The 18,763-nt window shown below is 49.2% G+C and overlaps 1 protein-coding gene and 1 long non-coding RNA gene across 7 annotated transcripts in view; one reads left to right on the top strand and one right to left on the bottom strand.

The window, feature by feature from the left end:
• LOC307221924 (uncharacterized protein) overlaps positions 1–18,763 on the bottom strand; it is a 58,578-nt gene that overhangs the window by 11,861 nt on the left and 27,954 nt on the right. For 3 of the 6 annotated variants that reach the window (XM_079986792.1, XM_079986793.1, XM_079986794.1), the window contains exons 9-15: positions 17,774–17,987; positions 16,282–16,565; positions 12,452–12,704; positions 9,644–9,752; positions 8,206–8,437; positions 6,226–6,361; positions 3,419–3,529 (exon numbers count right to left, since the gene is read on the bottom strand). In XM_079986792.1, the coding sequence (XP_079842918.1) occupies positions 3,419–3,529; positions 6,226–6,361; positions 8,206–8,437; positions 9,644–9,752; positions 12,452–12,704; positions 16,282–16,565; positions 17,774–17,987 (1,339 nt within the window). Of the gene's footprint in view, positions 1–3,418; positions 3,530–6,225; positions 6,362–8,205; positions 8,438–9,643; positions 9,753–12,434; positions 12,705–16,281; positions 16,566–17,773; positions 17,988–18,763 lie in introns of all 6 variants that reach the window. The other 3 variants (XM_079986795.1, XM_079986796.1, XM_079986797.1) reach the window with 3 other exon arrangements.
• Positions 12,698–15,147, top strand: LOC307222243. The gene is made up of 3 exons (XR_013841669.1): positions 12,698–12,816; positions 13,406–13,692; positions 15,094–15,147. It is a non-coding gene; the product is annotated as an uncharacterized lncRNA (long non-coding RNA).

Raw genomic sequence — 18,763 nt, 5'->3', positions numbered from 1 at the left:
CTCAGTGTCCGGGCTGAACGATGGGGGTGGAGATGCTCCTTCAGGTATACAGGACCGAGGCCGTTTAGGGCTTTAAAGGTCAGCACCAACACTTTGAATCGTGCTCGGAAACGTACTGGGAGCCAGTGCAGATCTCTCAGAACCGGTGTTATGTGGTCCCGGCAGCCACTCCCAGTCACCAGTCTAGCTGCCGCATTCTGGATTAATTGCAGTTTCCGGGTCACCTTCAAAGGTAGCCCCACGTAGAGCGCGTTGCAGTAGTCCAAGCGTGAGATAACCAGAGCATGCACCACTCTGGCGAGACAGTCCGCGGGAAGGTAGGGTCTTAGCCTGCGTACCAGGTGGAGCTGGTAGACAGCTGCCTTGGACACAGAGTTAACCTGCGCCTCCATGGACAGCTGTGAGTCCAAAATGACTCCCAGGCTGCGCACCTGGTCCTTCAGGGGCACAGTTACCCCATTCAGGACCAGGGAATCCTCCACACCTGCCCGCCTCCTGTCCCCCAAAAACAGTACTTCTGTCTTGTCAGGATTCAACCTCAATCTGTTAGCCGCCATCCAACCTCCAACCGCCTCCAGGCACTCACACAGGACCTTCACCGCCTTCACTGGTTCTGATTTAAAGGAGAGGTAGAGCTGGGTGTCATCTGCATACTGATGAACACCCAGTCCAAACCCCCTGATGATCTCTCCCAGCGGCTTCATATAGATGTTAAAAAGCATGGGGGAGAGGACGGAACCCTGAGGTACCCCACAAGTGAGGGCCCAAGGGTCTGAACACTCATCCCCCACCACCACTTTCTGAACACGGCCCAGGAGGAAGGAGCGGAACCACTGTATAACAGTGCCCCCAGCTCCCAGCCCCTCTAGACGGTCCAGAAGGATGTTATGGTCGATGGTGTCAAAGGCCGCTGAGAGATCCAGCAGAACTAGGAAACAGCTCTCACCTTTGTCCCTAGCCCGCCGGAGATCATCAACCAGCGCGACCAAGGCAGTTTCAGTCCCATGGTGAGGCCTGAATCCCGATTGGAAGGGATCCAAATGGTCCGTTTCCTCCAGGCGTGCTTGGAGTTGTTCAGCAACCACCCGCTCAATCACCTTGCCCAAGAATGGAAGATTTGAGACTGGGCGATAGTTGGCCAAATTGGCCGGGTCTAAAGATGTTTTTTTAAGAAGCGGTTTAATGACCGCCTCTTTCAGCGGGTCTGGGAAGGCTCCCTCACAGAGGGAAGCATTCACCACCCTGCAAAGCCCATCGCCCAGCCCTTCCCGGCTCGCTTTTATCAGCCAGGATGGGCAAGGATCAAGAAGACAGGTGGTCGGTTTCACTCGTCCAAGCAGCCTGTCCACATCCTCGGAGGTAACAGATTGGAATTGATCCCATATAACAGGACCAGACAGAACTCTAGCACTCTCCCGCCCTGGCCCTGCTCCCACTGTGGAGTCTACTTCCTTCTGAATCTGAGCGATTTTATCTGCAAAAAACTTTGCAAAAGCATTGCAGGAGATCTTGGGGTCCCTACCAGGCCCCGGTGGTACAGGTGGTTCCGATAAACTGCGAACCACCTGAAAAAGTCTCCTGCTGCTGTTTTCTGCAGATGCAATGGAGGCGGCGAAGAAGGCCCTCTTCGCCGTCGCCATTGCCACTTGGTAGGCTCGACGTTGAGCTCTAACCCGTGTCCGGTCTGATTCAGAATGAGTTTTCCGCCACCGGCGCTCTAGCCGTCTCAACGATTGTTTCATCACCCTCAGCTCCGGGGAGAACCACGGGGCTGTCCGGGCTCCATGCAATCGGAGAGGGCGCTTCGGAGCCAGACAGTCAATAGCCCTGGTTAACTCCGCATTCCAGCGTGCCACCAGGGAATCAGCTGAAAGGCCATCAACTTGGGATAAAGCATCCCCTACCACTCTCTGGAAGCCAATTGGATCCATTAAGTGGCGGGGGCGGACCATCCGAATCGGTCCCACCTCCCTGCGGAGGGGAAGGGTTGCGGAGAAGTCCAGTTGCACCAGGAAGTGATCTGACCATGGCACTTCTTTTGTTTCGCTTTTAGTTAATGTCAGATCACCAACATCCGTAGAGGTAAACACCAAGTCTAAGGCATGTCCGTGGCTATGAGTTGGGCCAAACTTATTCAGGGACAGCCCCATGGAGGCCATGCTTTCCACGAAGTCCCGAGCTGCCCCTTGTAAGGTCGTGTCGGCATGGATGTTAAAATCCCCCAGGACAACCAAGCTAGGTGTCTCCAGGAGTATATCCGCCACGACCTGAAGCAGCTCGGGCAGGGAATCCTTGGTGCAGCGGGGAGGTCGGTACACCAGTAGGAATCCTGTACTGCCCCTATTGCCCAACTTCCAGAACATGCACTCAGAAAACTGGGTCTTCCCAATAGGACGCCTGGTGCAGACTAATGACTTCCTAAAAATCGCTGCAACCCCCCCTCCCCGCCCACATGACCTGGGTTGCTGTGCGTAAGAGAAACCTGGTGGGCAAGCAGCGGCAAGGACAGGCCCATCTGCCTCATCCAACCAGGTCTCTGTCACACATGCCAGGTCAAATCCTCCATCCACAATCAGGTCGTGGATGGCAGTGGTTTTATTCATCATTGACCTGGCATTGCACAGCAACACTTTCAGGTCATGTGGGTTTCCCTTGCTGATTACTGTATCCTTCCGGTCAGGACCAGACCTGGAGGCAGGGATAGTCCTCAAACAACGACTAAACCTGCCTCCTCGGTAATGACATGGTCTGGTCTTAGCATAACTCCTCCTCCTGCCCGTGATCACTGAGATCGGGTGTCCCAATACATCTCCCCCTGTGGAACCTGCCCCACCCAATCTATTGGCTGAGGCCCACTCCCAGGCAGCCATGACCCTCCCCCTTAAAAGGCAAAATACAAACTATATAATAATTTAACAGAATAATAATAATAATAAAACAGAACAGAACAGAACAAAACAAAACAAAACAAAACAAAACAAAGCAAAACAAGGAACAATAGTGCTGACTCAGTGCTTATCCCACCCCAAGCAAAAATAAAATAATGAAATAATATAATATTATAAAAAACAACAACCACCATTTAAAGTGCTGCAAATTAAAAGCGATTAAAACATTTAAAACCATTTTGTCCATTGCTGCCGGTAGCTACTCAGGCCTCTTATGCTGTGGCAGTGAGTGCAGGCCCCGCCCCCTAGGCCGGATGGAGTTGGCAGGAGAGGGAGCGGTCCTCCCAACACTCACGCAAGCAGCAGCAGAGACACAGCGGGCAACCTCTTCTAAGGGAAGTTGTGCTTTAGGCGCCTGGGAGGGAAGCTTTTGCTTGCTGGACTGCTGTCCCGAGGCACACCCCCGGCGGTTTTTGGGTGAAACCCTAGCACTCCCCCAGCGCCCAGTTTGGGAAATCGCTCGCCCTTACCTGCTCGAGAAGCTGCCTCTCTTCGCCCGCCAGGAAACGCTCAGCCACCCAGCTCTGCAGGCAGCGCCGCCTCCAGACTGCCCAGCTCCACTGCGCCAGCCTCTGCCTCACCTGTGGGGAGATTTCAGAAGGGGCTTGGACTCCACAGCCATGGGGCCTTGGAGTCCAAGGCATCTTGCAGCCAGCCTCCCCAAGATGGATCCCAATTTTTCTTCTTCCCAGCTCCTCTTGCTCAAAAAGCCTTTTCTCCTGCGACCTCAAATATCACCTTGGCAGCATCTGTCAAAAGGATTCCTCTTGGATGGCCCCATCAACTCCTTTTGTCATATTAACAAAATTCGCTCTTTGTTAGGCCAGCCAGGGTTTTTTGCCTAAGCTAGCCTAGGGATTCCCTGTCCAGCACAGCTCTGCAGTTTGTTCTTTCACCATCCACATCCCAGTTAAATCAAAACCCTAAAGGTAAAGGTAAAGGGGACCCCTGACCATTAGGCCGACTCTGGGGTTGCGGCACTCATCTCGCTTTATTGGCCGAGGAAGCCGGCGTACAGCTTCCAGGTCATGTGACCAGCATGACTAAGCCGCTTCTGGCGAACCAGAGCAGCGCACGGAAACGCCGTTTACCTTCCCGTCAGAGCGGTACCTATTTATCTACTTGCATTGACGTGCTTTCGAACTGCTAGGTTGGCAGGAGCAGGGACCGAGCAACGGGAGCTCACCCCATTGTGGGGATTTGAACCGCCAACCTTCTGATCGGCAAGTCCTAGGCCCAGTGGTTTAACCCACAGTGCCACCCGCGTCCCTCATCAAAACCCTACCATTTATCAATTTATAGAGTTTGGTGGTAGTGGGGGAATCCTCCCCAAATCTATAACAATACTTAAGGCTTGGGGACCTTGGTCCTGCAGGCCAGATGTGGGAAGATGGACTCGCCTTCTAGTCCATCCCTCCCCAAAGCCACCCCCTTTGCGCCCTCCTCAGGTGGTGTTGCCTAACTGCAAATGTGTCCTCAAACTCGGATCGTGCCCCTCAGTTGCCTGGATGGAGCTTAGCGGGGTGTGTAAGGCAGAAAACAGCCTACTGTTCAGAGGTAAAATTATATATTCATTGCTCTGGCACCCAGTCCCCTCCCCCCCCCCGAAGGGAATGTGGCCCCAGGGCTGGGAAAGGTTAGTCTGTGTTCAAAACAGTGTTCAAAACTCAAATATCCTTTATTAGGCATAGCAAACCACACATCATCAAACAGACACCGTATACAAATTGTGCAAAATACGAGCTCAGCATAACAAGGTTTGTCCCAGTCAGATCTTTAACTCCAGAGAAGATCAATTTGCATAAATAATACAAGACAACACTACCACATCACCGATCAATTAAGAACCACTAAATCTCTTTATAATGGCCCAGTCTTTCTACATAGACAACACTCAAAAATTCAGCCACTATTAAAGTAATTTGATCGTTCCTGTCCGAGAGCAGGTCCTGAACCGTTGGTAGCATAGAATTGAGCCTGTTGAGTTGTAAGGCCTCTAATAATTATCTTCTGGCATAAATACCAAAATCACAAGAAAAGAAAAGTTGCTCCAAAGTATCAGGTTCCTGTTTACTACGTCTGCAGAGACGCTCTGATTCTGGGAGAGCTAAATATCTTCCTCTTACTTTCATTGAGGGAAGCATATTAAATCTAGCTGTAAACAGTGATCGAGATTTGCCAAGGGCATTTTGCAATCGAGTGAAGATGCCCAATCGCCATGATAGCGCCTGATGTTGCCACCATCTGGAGGTGCGTGCCTAGGGGTCCCCGAATCTTGCCTGTTTTCACACACCAGCAACACATCCTGTAGAATTCTATCTGCGATACTTTATCCGAATGAATTTCAGGAACAAAAAAAAAAAGTATTGAAAAACACAACTTTCGAGCTGCCTGCTCAAAAAAGGCAACAGGGCATTCCGTTTCGGCGACTAACCCTGGTTTAAGGAGCCATTTGCCACCTAGCTTATACAGTGGTACCTCGGGTTAAGTACTTAATTCGTTCCGGAGGTCCATTCTTAACCTGAAACTGTTCTTAACCTGAAGCACCACTTTAGCTAATGGGGTCTCCTGCTGCCGCCGCGCCGCCAGGGCACGATTTCTGTTCTCCTCCTGAAGCAAAGTTCTTAACCTGAAGCACTATTTCTGGATTAGCGGAGTCTGTAACCTGAACCGTATGTAACCTGTGGTACCACTGTATATCTGAGTTTCTAACACTGTTGTAAACTCCCAGCACATAAGCTGCAATGACTGCTCAGTGGACAGCAGACGTTGTATAACCTTCCCACGAAAAGAGTAATCAGCCCATCTGAACGCAACCCTGGTCCTAAAAAAATAATAGTCCTAATTACTTTTCCACCGTAAGAAAGAGGCTGCAGGTGCTTATAAACACCTCACCTGCATCGTCCCAGCAAGTATTGACGGCAACAAAGGCAAACCAGCATTACCTGCGCCCATTCTACAGATGGAAACCTTGAGAAAGGCGGTGGGGGGGGAATGATTTCCTGTGCGGGGGGGGGGGGAGGAGGCAGAGATTCGGACTGGGAGACAGCACCCCAGCTCATTATCCTGACCGCTGCACCACCCATGAGTTATCAAGCTTCTTATATCCCTTATGGACTAGAAACTTAAAAATAGTGGGGTTTTTTTAAAAAACAACAACAACACACCACTGAGGTTCCTTTTACTGCAGATCGCTTCCCAAGAACAGAGTGGAGGTTGAACAAAAGCGACAGGGTTATTCACTTCATCCCGCCTCGAGTTTCTCATACACACTCACCAAAGCTTGCACTGCCAGCTCTGTTTGGCAGCTATCCTTCCAAGCCACCCATGCCCTTGCCAGGTGCCTCTTCTCCTTTCTGTGCTGGAATCGGCGCAGGAGGACGTGGTGTCTCCACCGTGTCAAATACTTCCTCCTGCAGCAGAGAGGGAAACAGCTTATTCTCAACATTTACAACTGCATATTATTCCATAACCTATATTTTCTATCAATCCGTATTATCCATGGTTACATTACAAGTGAGATTAAAATCCTGCAAATGTTTCCATCTGCTTGCAGGGGTCTCCTAAATAACTTATACATTTTCCTATTCTTTTTAAAAAGTTTTTGTCCTCTTGGTTCCTGAGTTTTCCAGTCAGTTTTGCCATCTCACCATAGTCCATCATCTTAGTTTGCCATTCCTCTCTGGTAGGGACTTTGTTGTCTTTCCATCTCTGGGCTAGTAGCATCCAAGCGGCTATTGTCCCGTACATAAAAAGTCTTTTCTGATCTTTTGGGATGTCGGGACCTATAATTCCTAATAAAAAGGCTTCTGGTTTTTTAACAAAGGTAATTTTAAACGCCCCCCCCCCCCCAATTTCATTATATATCATCTCCCAGAAAGCTTTCATTTCATTATATATCATCTCCCAGAAAACTTTTATTACCTTACACGTCCACCACATATGCTAAAAGGTACCTTCTTTTCCTTTACATTTCCAGCAGGTATTTGTACCTTTTCTAAACATTTTTGCTAACTTACTAGGAGTCAAACACCACCGGTACATCATTTTCATATAATTTTCTTTCAGCGTACAACATGCTATGAATTTCAGGGTGCCAGAATTCATATATCAACCCAGCCTTGCAGATTTAAATGTCCATTTCCTTCAGCCTCTCACCAGCGGGAGGCTAGCAGCCTGCGTTTCCATGATCCTAGTCCTCATGGTTCTGAACCAAGGGCCGGTCCATCTGGCCCAGTATTGTGTACACCAATTGGCAGCAGCTCTTAAGAATTTCAGATTGGGAGATGCCAGCGATCAAACCTGTGACCTTTGGTATGCAAGGCAGGTGATTTTCCGCTTTGCTAGAGTTCTTTCTCCACTGAGGGCAGCACAGAAACGAAAACTATTACCCTCGTAGAAGGCATGTTTCCCCACTAGACTTCTACCAAGTAGCGACAGAGGCGTGGTGAGACATTCTCTTCCCCACCAGCATTTCTGTGGAGGAACAGGCACACTTTCTAGTGCTCTACGTCGGGCTACCCTTGAAGGTAACTACAACTAATTCAGAATGCGGCAGCTAGACTGGCGACTGGGGGCAGCCGCCGAGACCACATAACACCAGTCCTGAAAGACCTACATTGGCTCCCAGTACGTTTCTGAGCACAATTCAAAGTATCGGTGCTGACCTTTAAAGCCCAAAAATGGCCTTGGCCCAGTATACCTGAAGGTACGTTTCCACACCTATCCTTCACTGAGATTCAGCTCTGAGGGCCTTCTGGTGGTTCCCTCCCTGCGAGAAGTGAGGTTACAGGGAACCAGGCAGAGGGACTTCTGGGTGGTGGCACCCACCTTGTGGAACGCCCTCCCGTCAGATGTCAAAGAAATAAACACCTACCTGACTTTTAGAAGACATCTGAAGTCAGCCCTATTTAGGGAAGTTTTTAATGTTTGATGTTTTGTTGTATTTTTAATATTTTGTTGGAAGCCGCCCAGAGTGGCTGGGGAAACCCAACCAGACAGGCAGGGTATTATTATTATTATTATTATTATTATTATTATTATTATTATGCAGATCAGATGGAAACCAAAGGAGCTGGTGGGGGAGGAGCGGCAAAATCCCTTCCTCCCCCCCTGCCTCCTTACTCACCTGCACAGAAATTCCTGATCGCCTCTGGCGACCAGACAAGATTTCAAATGCGAGGCTACATTGACCCATCTGAGGGGCTCTCTCTACTGCCTGTTTGCACACTACAGACTTGACGGCTCACAGCCTTACCCAAGCCACCTCCTGCCCACCGCGGATGGGGTCGTTTCGGGCCTCGTCTCCTGGTTCCACCCATGTCTGCTGCCTTGTCCTACTGCCTCCTGATGCATGGCAGCCTGCTGTGGCCCCAGGTTTCTGCTTTGGCATCTGTAGAGCGTCAGCCAGACACGGAAAGAGCTGCAAGTCAGCCTGGAACGGATGGCTAAGCCTGGATGAGGAGCCTCATCGCTCATCCGCCTGCGCCCTTAAAAGAGGAGAAACCAGGTTAACGCACAATGGATGAGCCGGGTTCAGCCGGTGAAAGAGTGGCGGAAACAGAGGGGCGGGGAGCGAGGATGCCCTGCCTACTTTCTGCCCTGCCCACTGCTGACATAAATTCAAAGTGCTGGTTTTGAGCTATAAAGCCTTAAACGGCTCAGGACCACAATATCAGGACCACAATACTTCAAGGTACCGCCTCTTCCCATATGAATTTACCTGAACCCTGAGATCATCCTCTTAGGCTCTCCTTCGTGTGCCTCCTTGAGAGGTTCGGAGGGTGGCAACACGAGAACGGGGCCTTCTCTGCAGTGCCTCCCCATCTGTGGAAGTTCGCCTGGTGAACTGTTTCCTGTTCTGGCTCCTTAATAAAACTACTAACTGAAAGCTAGCTGGTGTAGCCCTGTCTCTCTCCCTCTGATCTGCGCCGAACTGTGCTACATGTCAATACTCCCAGGGGGTCACATTTCCTTTTGCACTTTTTTTTTTTTTGCAAATAAGTTTTTATTATTTTTCTAAAATTCCCCCAATAATGGCCAACTTATAGCAATATCAATTATTATATTGCAAATAAGTTATAATTATTTTTCCAAAATTCCCCAAATAATAGCCAATTTATAACAATATCAATTATTTGCAAATAAGTTTTTATTATTTTTCCAAAATTCCCCCAATAGTCAAATTCTAACAATATCAATTATCATCATGATGATTTTACAAATAAGCTTTTATTTTCCCCAAATCCCCCCAATAACAGCCAAATTATGACAATATCGGTTATTAATAATATGCAAACAAGTCCCCCCCCCAAAAAAATCCCCTAATAATAGCCAAATTATAACAATATCAATTAATTTTGGGGAGGGGGTCCCATTTCCTGCCCACGGTTGCTTGGATGAGCGGCAAAAGCAGGCAGAGCAGAAAATGCCAATTTTTAATTTTCCACGGCATGCTAGTTTCCACAGAGACTCGCGCGCTCTCCTCTCCCTGTCCTCCATCCGGGCAGCTAGGAGGCAGGCCCAAAATTTAAGGACCCGTTTCCAGCCGAACAAAAAAACCTCAAGGAAGGGTGCAAAGGGAAAGTCCGAGAGAGGCCCAAAGGGCCCAAATTTAGCATTGCCCCAGCGACAAAAAAACTTTCTGTGCACCTGTAAATTCCCCAAGAAAACAACAGACAGGGGGAGTTCCTTACTGCTTGGCCAAAGAAGGGGCGCTTTCAGGAATTTCCGGGATCCAATGAAGCCACTCTGCCGCCGGACGCACTGGCGGAAGGTGGCCGCTCTCGTCCAGTAGCCGCTGGCCTGGAAAGAAGGAAGGGATAAAGCCAAACTTGTTCTCCTTCCAAGAAAATAGGGTTAGGATCAGGGTGGATTTGATCTACCATATTTTTCGCTCTACAAGACGCACCAGACCACAAGACGCACCTAGTTTTTGGAGGAGGAAAACAAGAAAAAAAAATACAGTGGTGCCCCGCAAGACGAATGCCTCGCAAGACGAAAAACTCGCTAGGCGAAAGTGTTTTCCGTTTTTGAGGTGCTTCGCAAGACGAATTTCCCTATGGGCTTGCTTCGCAAGACGAAAACGTCTTGCGAGTTCTTGCGAGTTTTTTCCCTTTTCCCTCCTTTTTCTAAGCCGCTAAGCCGCTAATAGCCGCTAAGCCGCTAATAGCGCTAAGCCGCTAATGGCCGTGCTTCGCAAGACGAAAAAACCGCAAGACAAAGAGACTCGCGGAACGAATTAATTTCGTCTTGCGAGGCACCACTGTATTCTGAATCTCAGAAGCCAGAACAGCAAGAGGGATCACTGCGCAGTGAAAGCAGCAATCCCTCTTGCTGTTCTGGCTTCTGGGATAGCTGCGCAGCCTGCATTCACTCCATAAGACGCCCACACATTTCCCCTTACTTTTTAGGAGAGAAAAAGTGAGTCTTATAGAGCAAAAAATACGGTAAATCATATCGATTTAAATCACTAGTCAGTAAGACTTGATTTAAATCACTAGTCGGTAAGATTTGATCTAAATCATTTTTTTACAGAAAGACTCTTTCTTGGTGGTATAATCTTAATATTTACAACCAGATGAAGGTTTCATTTTTGGAAGAATAAATTTCCAGAGTAGCTTTTACAGTTATATCAAAAATTACTGATTTCGTTATACTATCAGAAATACATAAGACAGATAATTATGAAATTCTTGTGAGGTTTAATAAGTTAACTGTTTATATTTGGACAACATTTCTGATGTGCTGTGTTGGAAGGAGAAAAATAATCATTTCCTTAATAACAACTTAAACAATTTATTTAACTAAAACAATAACATTATAGCATATGTATCCATGTTTGTTAACTGATGTGGTTAAACGGTTCCTTTAAATAAAAAAACTTCAACTGAGTTTTAGCAGACATGAAAAACTTTAATGTAACTTAAATAGAAATAGAAAACTATCTTTAGAAAGATTTTTCCTCCAAACGCATTTTATTTTAAAAATCCGATTTAAATAAAAAAAACTCCGATTTTTTTATTTTATTTTTAAAAAATCATTGATTTTTATCCACCCTGGTTAGGATACACCCAGGGGTCAAGAGGTCATGGCAGGATTCGCACAGGAAGCAGCCTTAGAGGGAGCCAAATCAGCAGAGGCTCTCTGGGATTTTAGGCACGGGGTCTTCCCCATCCCTGTCGCGAGATGCTGCAGGAGATCGAACCCAGGACCTTCTGCATGCCAAACAGGGGCCCGGCCCCTGAGCTTCCTAGTGGATTAACACTCTATTGGAAGCATCGTTGCCTCCAGCTGCGTTTCCACAGTTGGAAACAGACAGCTGGAAACCGAGAGGGCTTTTGTGCTCAGATCCCGCTTGACTACTGCAACACGCTCTACGTGGGGCTACCTTTGAAAGTGACCCGGAAATTACAACTAATCCAGAATGCGGCAGCTAGACTGGTGACTGGGAGTGGCCGCCGAGACCATATGACCTACATTGGCTCCCAGTACGTTTCCGAGCACAATTCAAAGTGTTGGTGCTGACCTTTAAAGCCCTAAACGGCCTCGGCCCAGTATACCTGAAGGAACGTCTCCACCTCCATCGTTCTACCCGGACACTGAGGTCCAGCGCCAAGGGCCTTCTGGCGGTTCCCTCATTGCGAGAAGCAAAGCTACAGGAAACCAGGCAGAGGGACTTCTTGGTAGTGGCACCCACCCTATGGAACGCCCTCCCACCAGATGTCAAGGAAATAAATAACTTCCTGACTTTTAGAAGACATCTGAAGGCAGCCCTATTTAGGGAAGTTTTTAATGTCTGATGTTTTGTTGTGTTTTTAGTATTCTGTTGGGAGCCTCCCAGTGGCCGGGGAAACCCAGTCAGATGGGCGGGGTATAAATAATACATTACAGTGGTACCTCAGGTTAAGAACTTAATTCGTTCCGGAGGTCCGTTCTTAACCTGAAACCGTTCTTAACCTGAGGTACCACTTTAGCTAATGGAGCCTCCTGCTGCCGCCACACCGCCACCATACGATGTCTGTTCTCATCCTGAAGCAAAGTTCTTAACCCAAGGTACTATTTCTGGGTTCACTGAGTCTGTAACCTGAAGTGTCTGTACCTGAAGCATCTGTAAGAACTTAATTCATTCTGAAGGTCTGTTCTTAACAGAAGCACCACTTCAATTCAGCAAATGGGGCCTCACACTGCCGCCACACCGCTGCTGCGCGATTTCTGTTCTCATCCTGAAGCAAAGTTCTTAACCTGAAGCACTATTTCTGGGTTAGCGAAGTCTGTAACCTGAAGCGTCTGTAACCCGAGGTACCACTGTATTTATTATTATTATTATTATTATTATTATTATTATTATTATTATTCCCATAAGGGGCATCTGGTCATGCACTGTGGGAACTGGATGTTGAGCAAGATCGGCCTCATCCTGCAGGCTCCTCTTACGTTCTTGTTCAAGCTCTGGAACCCCAGATACCAGCCACCTGCGAAACCCACCACCACCCCCAGCTCACCCGGCTGACGGAGCTAAAACGCAGAGCCTGGGACCCCCTGATCGCTTTCCTCCATCGCCACGTCGCCCCGTACCCCGCCAGTCTCCGCCATGGGCATTCATCTTTCCGTCGCCGGTCAGCTGTCAGGAACTGCGCCTTCCACCTCCCAAAGCAGGACGCCAGAAGATGCTGCCCCCTGGCCCTCTCCAACCACGCTAGAGTCGTGTGCCATGTAGAAAAGCGGGCGGCTGCCGCGGACCAGGAAGTGAAAGCCCTGGTGAATTTCATATAGAAAAAGGGATGAAAGTGCCTATCCATTTGCATTCTTCGTCTTCCCAAGCTTAACTATCCACATCTGTAATTTAAACAAGCCATCAATGTGGGATGTAAACACAGGAGCAGTCAATCACAACATTCCTAGACTGTACATGTTAGAACATAGGGAGGGATGTCTGTCTAGCAAGCAGGTAAACTTCCTGGGGACGGACTTCCTCTGCATGTGACCAGAGGTGGGTGTGGCCTCACCTGTGCAGGTAAATGATAAAAGCACAGGGCAGGCAGCCATATCTCTCTCTCATCTTCATCTTCTGAAGGAGCAACATGCCCTCTTGGCTCTCAGCCAAGAGAGGACAGTACTATCTTCCTATAAAATAGATTCTGAGTGAATTTTACCTTTTTTAAGCTGTCTGCCTTCTGGGATCATATTGTGAACAGAACGCGAGTAAACTCTTTTATACTTTTATAAAGACTGTGTCGTGTCTTGTATTTTAAGAGGGAACAAAAGGGGAAATTACCAGAGTAATTATTATAGTGGTTCTAGCGAACCTGTGCAGACGTTACCGTTGCGAACTTAAAAGGGAATGTCATAAACTCTGCTGATATTTTGGGAACTTGTTAGCACAAGTTGGATTAGGATATAATCTCACAATATATCCTCTCCTGCACCCCTGAACATTCCCACAATCAACAACTGAGTGTAAATTTCTCCTTACAGACGCATTTTTTGCAATTTTGCCCATTTTTTTAATACAAAGCAATGTTCCCTAATGTTGTTGGAAGTTTAGGTGCAACTCAGGGGTTTGAATGGGGCTTAAGCAGATAGAGTGAGAGACCTCCAGATTCCTAGACTATCCCTGTACCTTCAACAACTATGCTGACTTCCCTCTATCCTTTGAAGTTTTGACTGATACATTTTACGTCGCTCCCTGTTTAAATTTCTTCCTCCCCTCTCACCCTTCCTCTGGACCTCCATGTACTTCTAGGTCACAGGTGTCAAACACAAGGCCCGCGGGCCAAATCCGGCCCGCCAGACCTCGTCATGTGGCCAGTGTAGCCGCCGCCGGCCGCCAGCCTTAGCCTTTTATTCTCGCTAATAAAGTCTACCATCCTAATCGAAGCCTGGGACAGTTGTGTCAGCAGCTGAAGCTGCAAAAAGAGAGACCAAAACAAAACAAAACCCTATTAGATTCGGAAGGAGCCGCAGGAGATCCTGGCTGTGTGGGGAGTGCCGCTCTTCCCGTCCCCACAGCTTCCCGGCCAAGAGACACACGCAGCCTGGCTTTCCCGCTTCCCCCTGCGAGGCGGCGCGCTGTGGGCAGGGATGGGGGGCTGGAAGGCGGGCGGTGGAGAAAGAGAAGGTGCTCCCTTCCCGCGCCGTTACTCGGCCGGCCTGAGAGAAAATTTCTGAGGCGGAGGCCTTCGTCCAAGGTCGGGGGGCCATGGCGGGACTTTGCCCTCCCGGCGGCCTGGAGCATCTGGAGCTGGGGCGGCTGCGGGACCCGCCGGGCAGCGGCGGCGGCAGCGGAGTCGTCGTCGGCGCTTCTTCTCCTTCTCCTCCGTCTTGCTCGCCGTCGTCGCCGCTCTCGTCTTGATCGAGGCAGGCCTGGAGCTGGGACAACCCGGGCTTCGAGCCCGAGAAGGCGGGCGAAGCGGCCAGGGCAGCTGGTGGGAGCGGCGGGGCCCGTGCTGCAGATGGGCATGGTGGAGTGGGGCCGAGGAGGGGCGCCTTTGCCCTCGGAGCCCGACGCCCGGGAGGGCCCGCCGAGAGTGGGAGGCAGCGGAAGCGCAGGCGGCGCAGCGAAAAGGAGGAAGGCAGAGGGGAAGGCGAAGGCCAGCGGCCTTGCTCCGCTGGAGGTGCCCTGCCGCCAACGCCGCGTTTCCCTCACGAGGAGACGGGCGTGGAGGTTGCCAAGCAGCCGCCGCCGCCTCGCCTGGGCCAAAGGGATGGCGCACCGCCTGCGAGGTGAGTCGCCACCCAGCCGGGCCCTTCCGTCGCCCCTCCCGGCTTGCATCTCTCCTGTTTCACCTTATTACTTTTATGTTACTCGCGAGTCTTCTGCTCTGAAGACAGATGCAAATAATCCATTCAGCTCCTCTGCAATCTCCTTTCCCACCTTTAGCACACCTTTGATTCCCTTGTTGGCCAAAGGCTCTACCACAGACATGTCCAAAGTCCGTTTCGGGGGCCCAATCCAGCCCCTTCGGCAGTTTGTGGGGTAAAATCCTCAAAAAACCCCTCAACAACTTCAACCCTAAAAAAAAAAAAAGCTCAACAATTTAATTTCAATCCTAAAAAAAGCGCAGCAACTTTGGTTGGCCCTCACGGCCCTTCACTTCATCAAATCTGGCCCTGCTTGAAAAAAGTTTGGGCGCCACTGTTCTAGGTGGTTTCTTGGTTTCTCCAACTGGACAGCGAGGACTATAAACAATGTACAGTGTGGTGTAGTGGTTAAGAGCGGTAGTCTTGTAATCTGGGGAACTGGGTTCGAGTCTCCGCTCCTCCACATGCAGCTGCTGGGTGACCTTGGGCCAGTCACACTTCTCTGAAGTCTCTCAGCCCCCCTCACCTCACAGAGTGTTTGTTGTGGGGGAGAAGGGGAAAGGAGAATGTTAGCCGCTTTGAGACTCCTGAAGGGGAGTGAAAGGCGGGATATCGAATTCAAACTCTTCTATCTCGGAAGTCGAACGGAATCCGTTCTGGAAGTCCGTTCAACTTCCAAAACGTTCAGAAACCAAGGGGCGGCTTCTGATTGGCTGCAGGAAGCTCCTGCAGCCAATCAGAAGCCCCGTTGGACTTCTGGCTTCCAAGGAACGTTCGCAAACCGGAACACTCATTTTTGGGTTTGCGTGTTCGGGAGCCAAAACGTTCGACTCACAAGGCGTTTGGGATCCAAGGTATGACTGTACTTCGCTAAACAAACACAAATTTCCATATTTTATACCGAGTCTCAGCCTGAATGCCTTCCAATAAACGGAATCCCTGTTGCTCAAAGCAAGAATTCAGCTCACTAAAGGTGATTTCTGTGGTTGCATGCAAAATCTATACATTAACAAATATAATACATCTTTGGGTGCCTTTTTTTTATTTTGACTATTAAATGCATTTTAATTCGTTTTTCTAACCCGGCATTTGCATTTCTTTTACTTGCCTGGAGAACTGCATTACAAAATTCGGAGAAAGGCAAATGTCAAAGGAAGGCTGAATTTTGGTCCCCGTATCGCTGGAAAAATTGTGCATTAGGTAGATTCGCCTTTGAAGGCAAACTGTATCATATTTCGCCCCCATCCTTCATTGCCCAAAACCAGGGGTCAGAAAGCTTTACCTCGTCTGGGCCACTTCACTCCAGCGGAGATTCCTTCGTAGGCTGGATCACGCGCGTATGTGATTTCTGGTGTCTGCGCAGATGTGATTTCAAGCGCCGCGGAAGCGAGTCCCCACGCTGTGCTGCTTTACTGCAGCGCGTGGGGACTCGTCGAGCGGGTGGCTCAGTTCGGGGGCCAGTTAAACGACCCCCGTGGGCCGCTTGTGGCCCATGGGCCTTAGGTTGCTGACCCCTGCCCAAGACTCTTACCTGGAGAGGAGAGCCCGCTTGTGGTGTCGTTCTGCCTTCAGGTTCTGCACAGTCCTGGCCGACCAAAACGCAAAGCATTTCGCCAGCAGCTGCCTCCGATTCTGGGTGTGGCCACAACCCAGAGGGAACGGCGCTTGCATGAGGAGATCTGCGGCAGCGAGATCTTGCAGGTCACTGGGGAAATGGCTGGGAGATGGGGAGCCGTGAGGAGGAAGGTGCCCCGAGTCTTCAATCGTCAACGATGAGGAGATGCTAGCCTGACTACTTTCCTCCGAGCTGCCTTCCTATTTCCAGTCATGAAATGACAGAAGTATTAATTTTGTGCTTCTAAACACTGGTTTATTTAAGATTATATACAGAGAGAGTGAGTCTCTACTGCTAGTCTGACCCGGAAGAGACCCACTGAATAATAATAATAATAATAAAAATGATAATAATAATAATTTATTTATACGCCGCCCATCTGGCTTAGTTTCCCCAGCCACTCTGGGTGGCTCCCAATCAAGTGTTAAAAACAGTACAGCGTTAAATATTTAAAACTTCCCTGAACAGGGCTGCCTTCAAATGTCTTTTTAAGATAGGATAGCTGCTTATTTCCTTCACATCTGAAGGGAGGGTGTTCCACAGGGCGGGTGCCACTACTGAGAAGGCCCTCTGTCTGGTTCCCTGTAACCTCACTTCTCGCAATGAGGGAACCGCCAGAAGGCCCTCAGCGCTGGACCTCAGTGTCTGGGCAGAACGATGGGGGTGGAGACGCTCCTTCAGGTATACAGGACCGAGGCCGTTTAGGGCTTTAAAGGTCAACACCAGAACTTTGAATGAACTGAAGTTAATGTACATGACTAACATAGGTTCAGTCGTGTCAATCGGTCTACACTATAGTAGATATGGAGGGGGGGGGGAACTGATCCTAGGTCCCACCCAAAGATGTAATAATGGAATACTGAATGGTATAGTTTAAGTAAAATATGCAGGGGTTTATTATATGAAAAGGGACGTGGGTGGCGTTGTGGGTTAAACCATGGAGCCTAGGACTTGCCAATCAGAAGGTTGGCAGTTCGAATCCCAGCGACGGGGTGAGCTCCCGTTCCTCGGTCCCAGCTCCTGCTAACCTAGCAGTTCGAAAGCATGTCAAAGTGCAAGTAGATAAATAGGTACCGCTCCAGCGGGAAGGTAAACACCGTTTCCGTGCGCTGCTCTAGTTTGCCAGAAGCGGCTTAGTCATGCTGGCCACATGACGGGAGCTCACCCCGTCGCGGGGATTTGAACCGCCGACCTTCCAATCGGCAAGTCCTAGGCTCTGTGGTTTAACCCACAGCGCCACCCGCGTCCCATAGGGCAGTTTATAAATTCAAAAAATAAAAAAATTAAAAAAAATAAAAAAATTAAAAAGTAAATAGTATGTGGGTGGATGTGTGTATATCTATCTATATGCTGCCCCTGCTTGTTCCGCTTGCTGACCCCACCTAGTCACCAAAGCGTTGACCCTCACCTTGTCCAGTGAACCGCCGGAGAGATGCGGGGCAGGCACGTTGCTATGGAAACCAGAGGACAGGGAAGACTCCTTGGAATCCGGTGACGCAAGGAGAAGGTCCTCAGCGAGGTCCCCGGGGCCAAGTCCAAGAGGATGCGGGCAGAGGGTCTTCCGGCGCCAGAGCCCAAGAGCTTCTCTCAGCTGCCACATTTCCGAGACTCGGTGGAAAGCGCTGTAAGGGAAAGACCTTTGTCAGCTTTTGGAGAAAAGTAACTCTGTTCTGCTGAAGTGAAATAGCAGAATCACAGCAGAGGGTTAATTCTGAAACAGCAGCGGAAGAATTCAGGGGACAGGCCACAGATGAGTGACAGAAACCGCTTTGCATCTGGCAGATCCCGGGTTCAAGCCCCAGAGACATCTCCAGGCAGGCCTGGGAACGTCCCCTATCTGAAACCCTTGGAGTGCTGCTACCAGTCAGTGTAGACAGTGATAATAAATAAAATAATAATAATAATAATAATAATAATAATAATAATAATAATTATAATAATAATTATAATTATTATTATTATTATTTATTATTTGTACCCCACCCATCTGGCTGGGTTTCCCCAGCCACTCTGGGCAGCTTCCAACAAAACACTAAAATACAATAACATTAAAAGCTTCCCTAAACAGGGCTGCCTTCAGATGTCTTCTAAAAGTTTGGTAGTTATTTTTCTCTTTGACATCTGGTGGGAGGGCGTTCCACAGGGTGGGTGCCACTACCGAGAAGGCCCTCTGCCTGGTTCCCTGTAACTTGGCTTCTCGCAGGGAGGGAACCGCCAGAAGGCCCTCGGCGCTGGACCTCAGTGTCCGGGCAGAACTATGGGGGTGGAGACACTCCTTCAGGTATACTGGACCGAGGCCGTTTAGGGCTTTAAAGGTCAGCACCAACACTTTGAACTGTGCTCGGAAACGTACTGGGAGCCAATGTAGGTCTTTCAAGACTGGTGTTATATGGTTTCA

The sequence above is a fragment of the Podarcis cretensis genome (genome assembly GCF_951804945.1).
Source record: "Podarcis cretensis genome assembly, chromosome: 8".
NCBI classification, from domain to species: domain Eukaryota; kingdom Metazoa; phylum Chordata; class Lepidosauria; order Squamata; family Lacertidae; genus Podarcis; species Podarcis cretensis.
The sequence above is the reverse complement of the archived record's forward strand: the minus strand, read 5'-3'. Positions and strand labels throughout refer to the sequence as shown.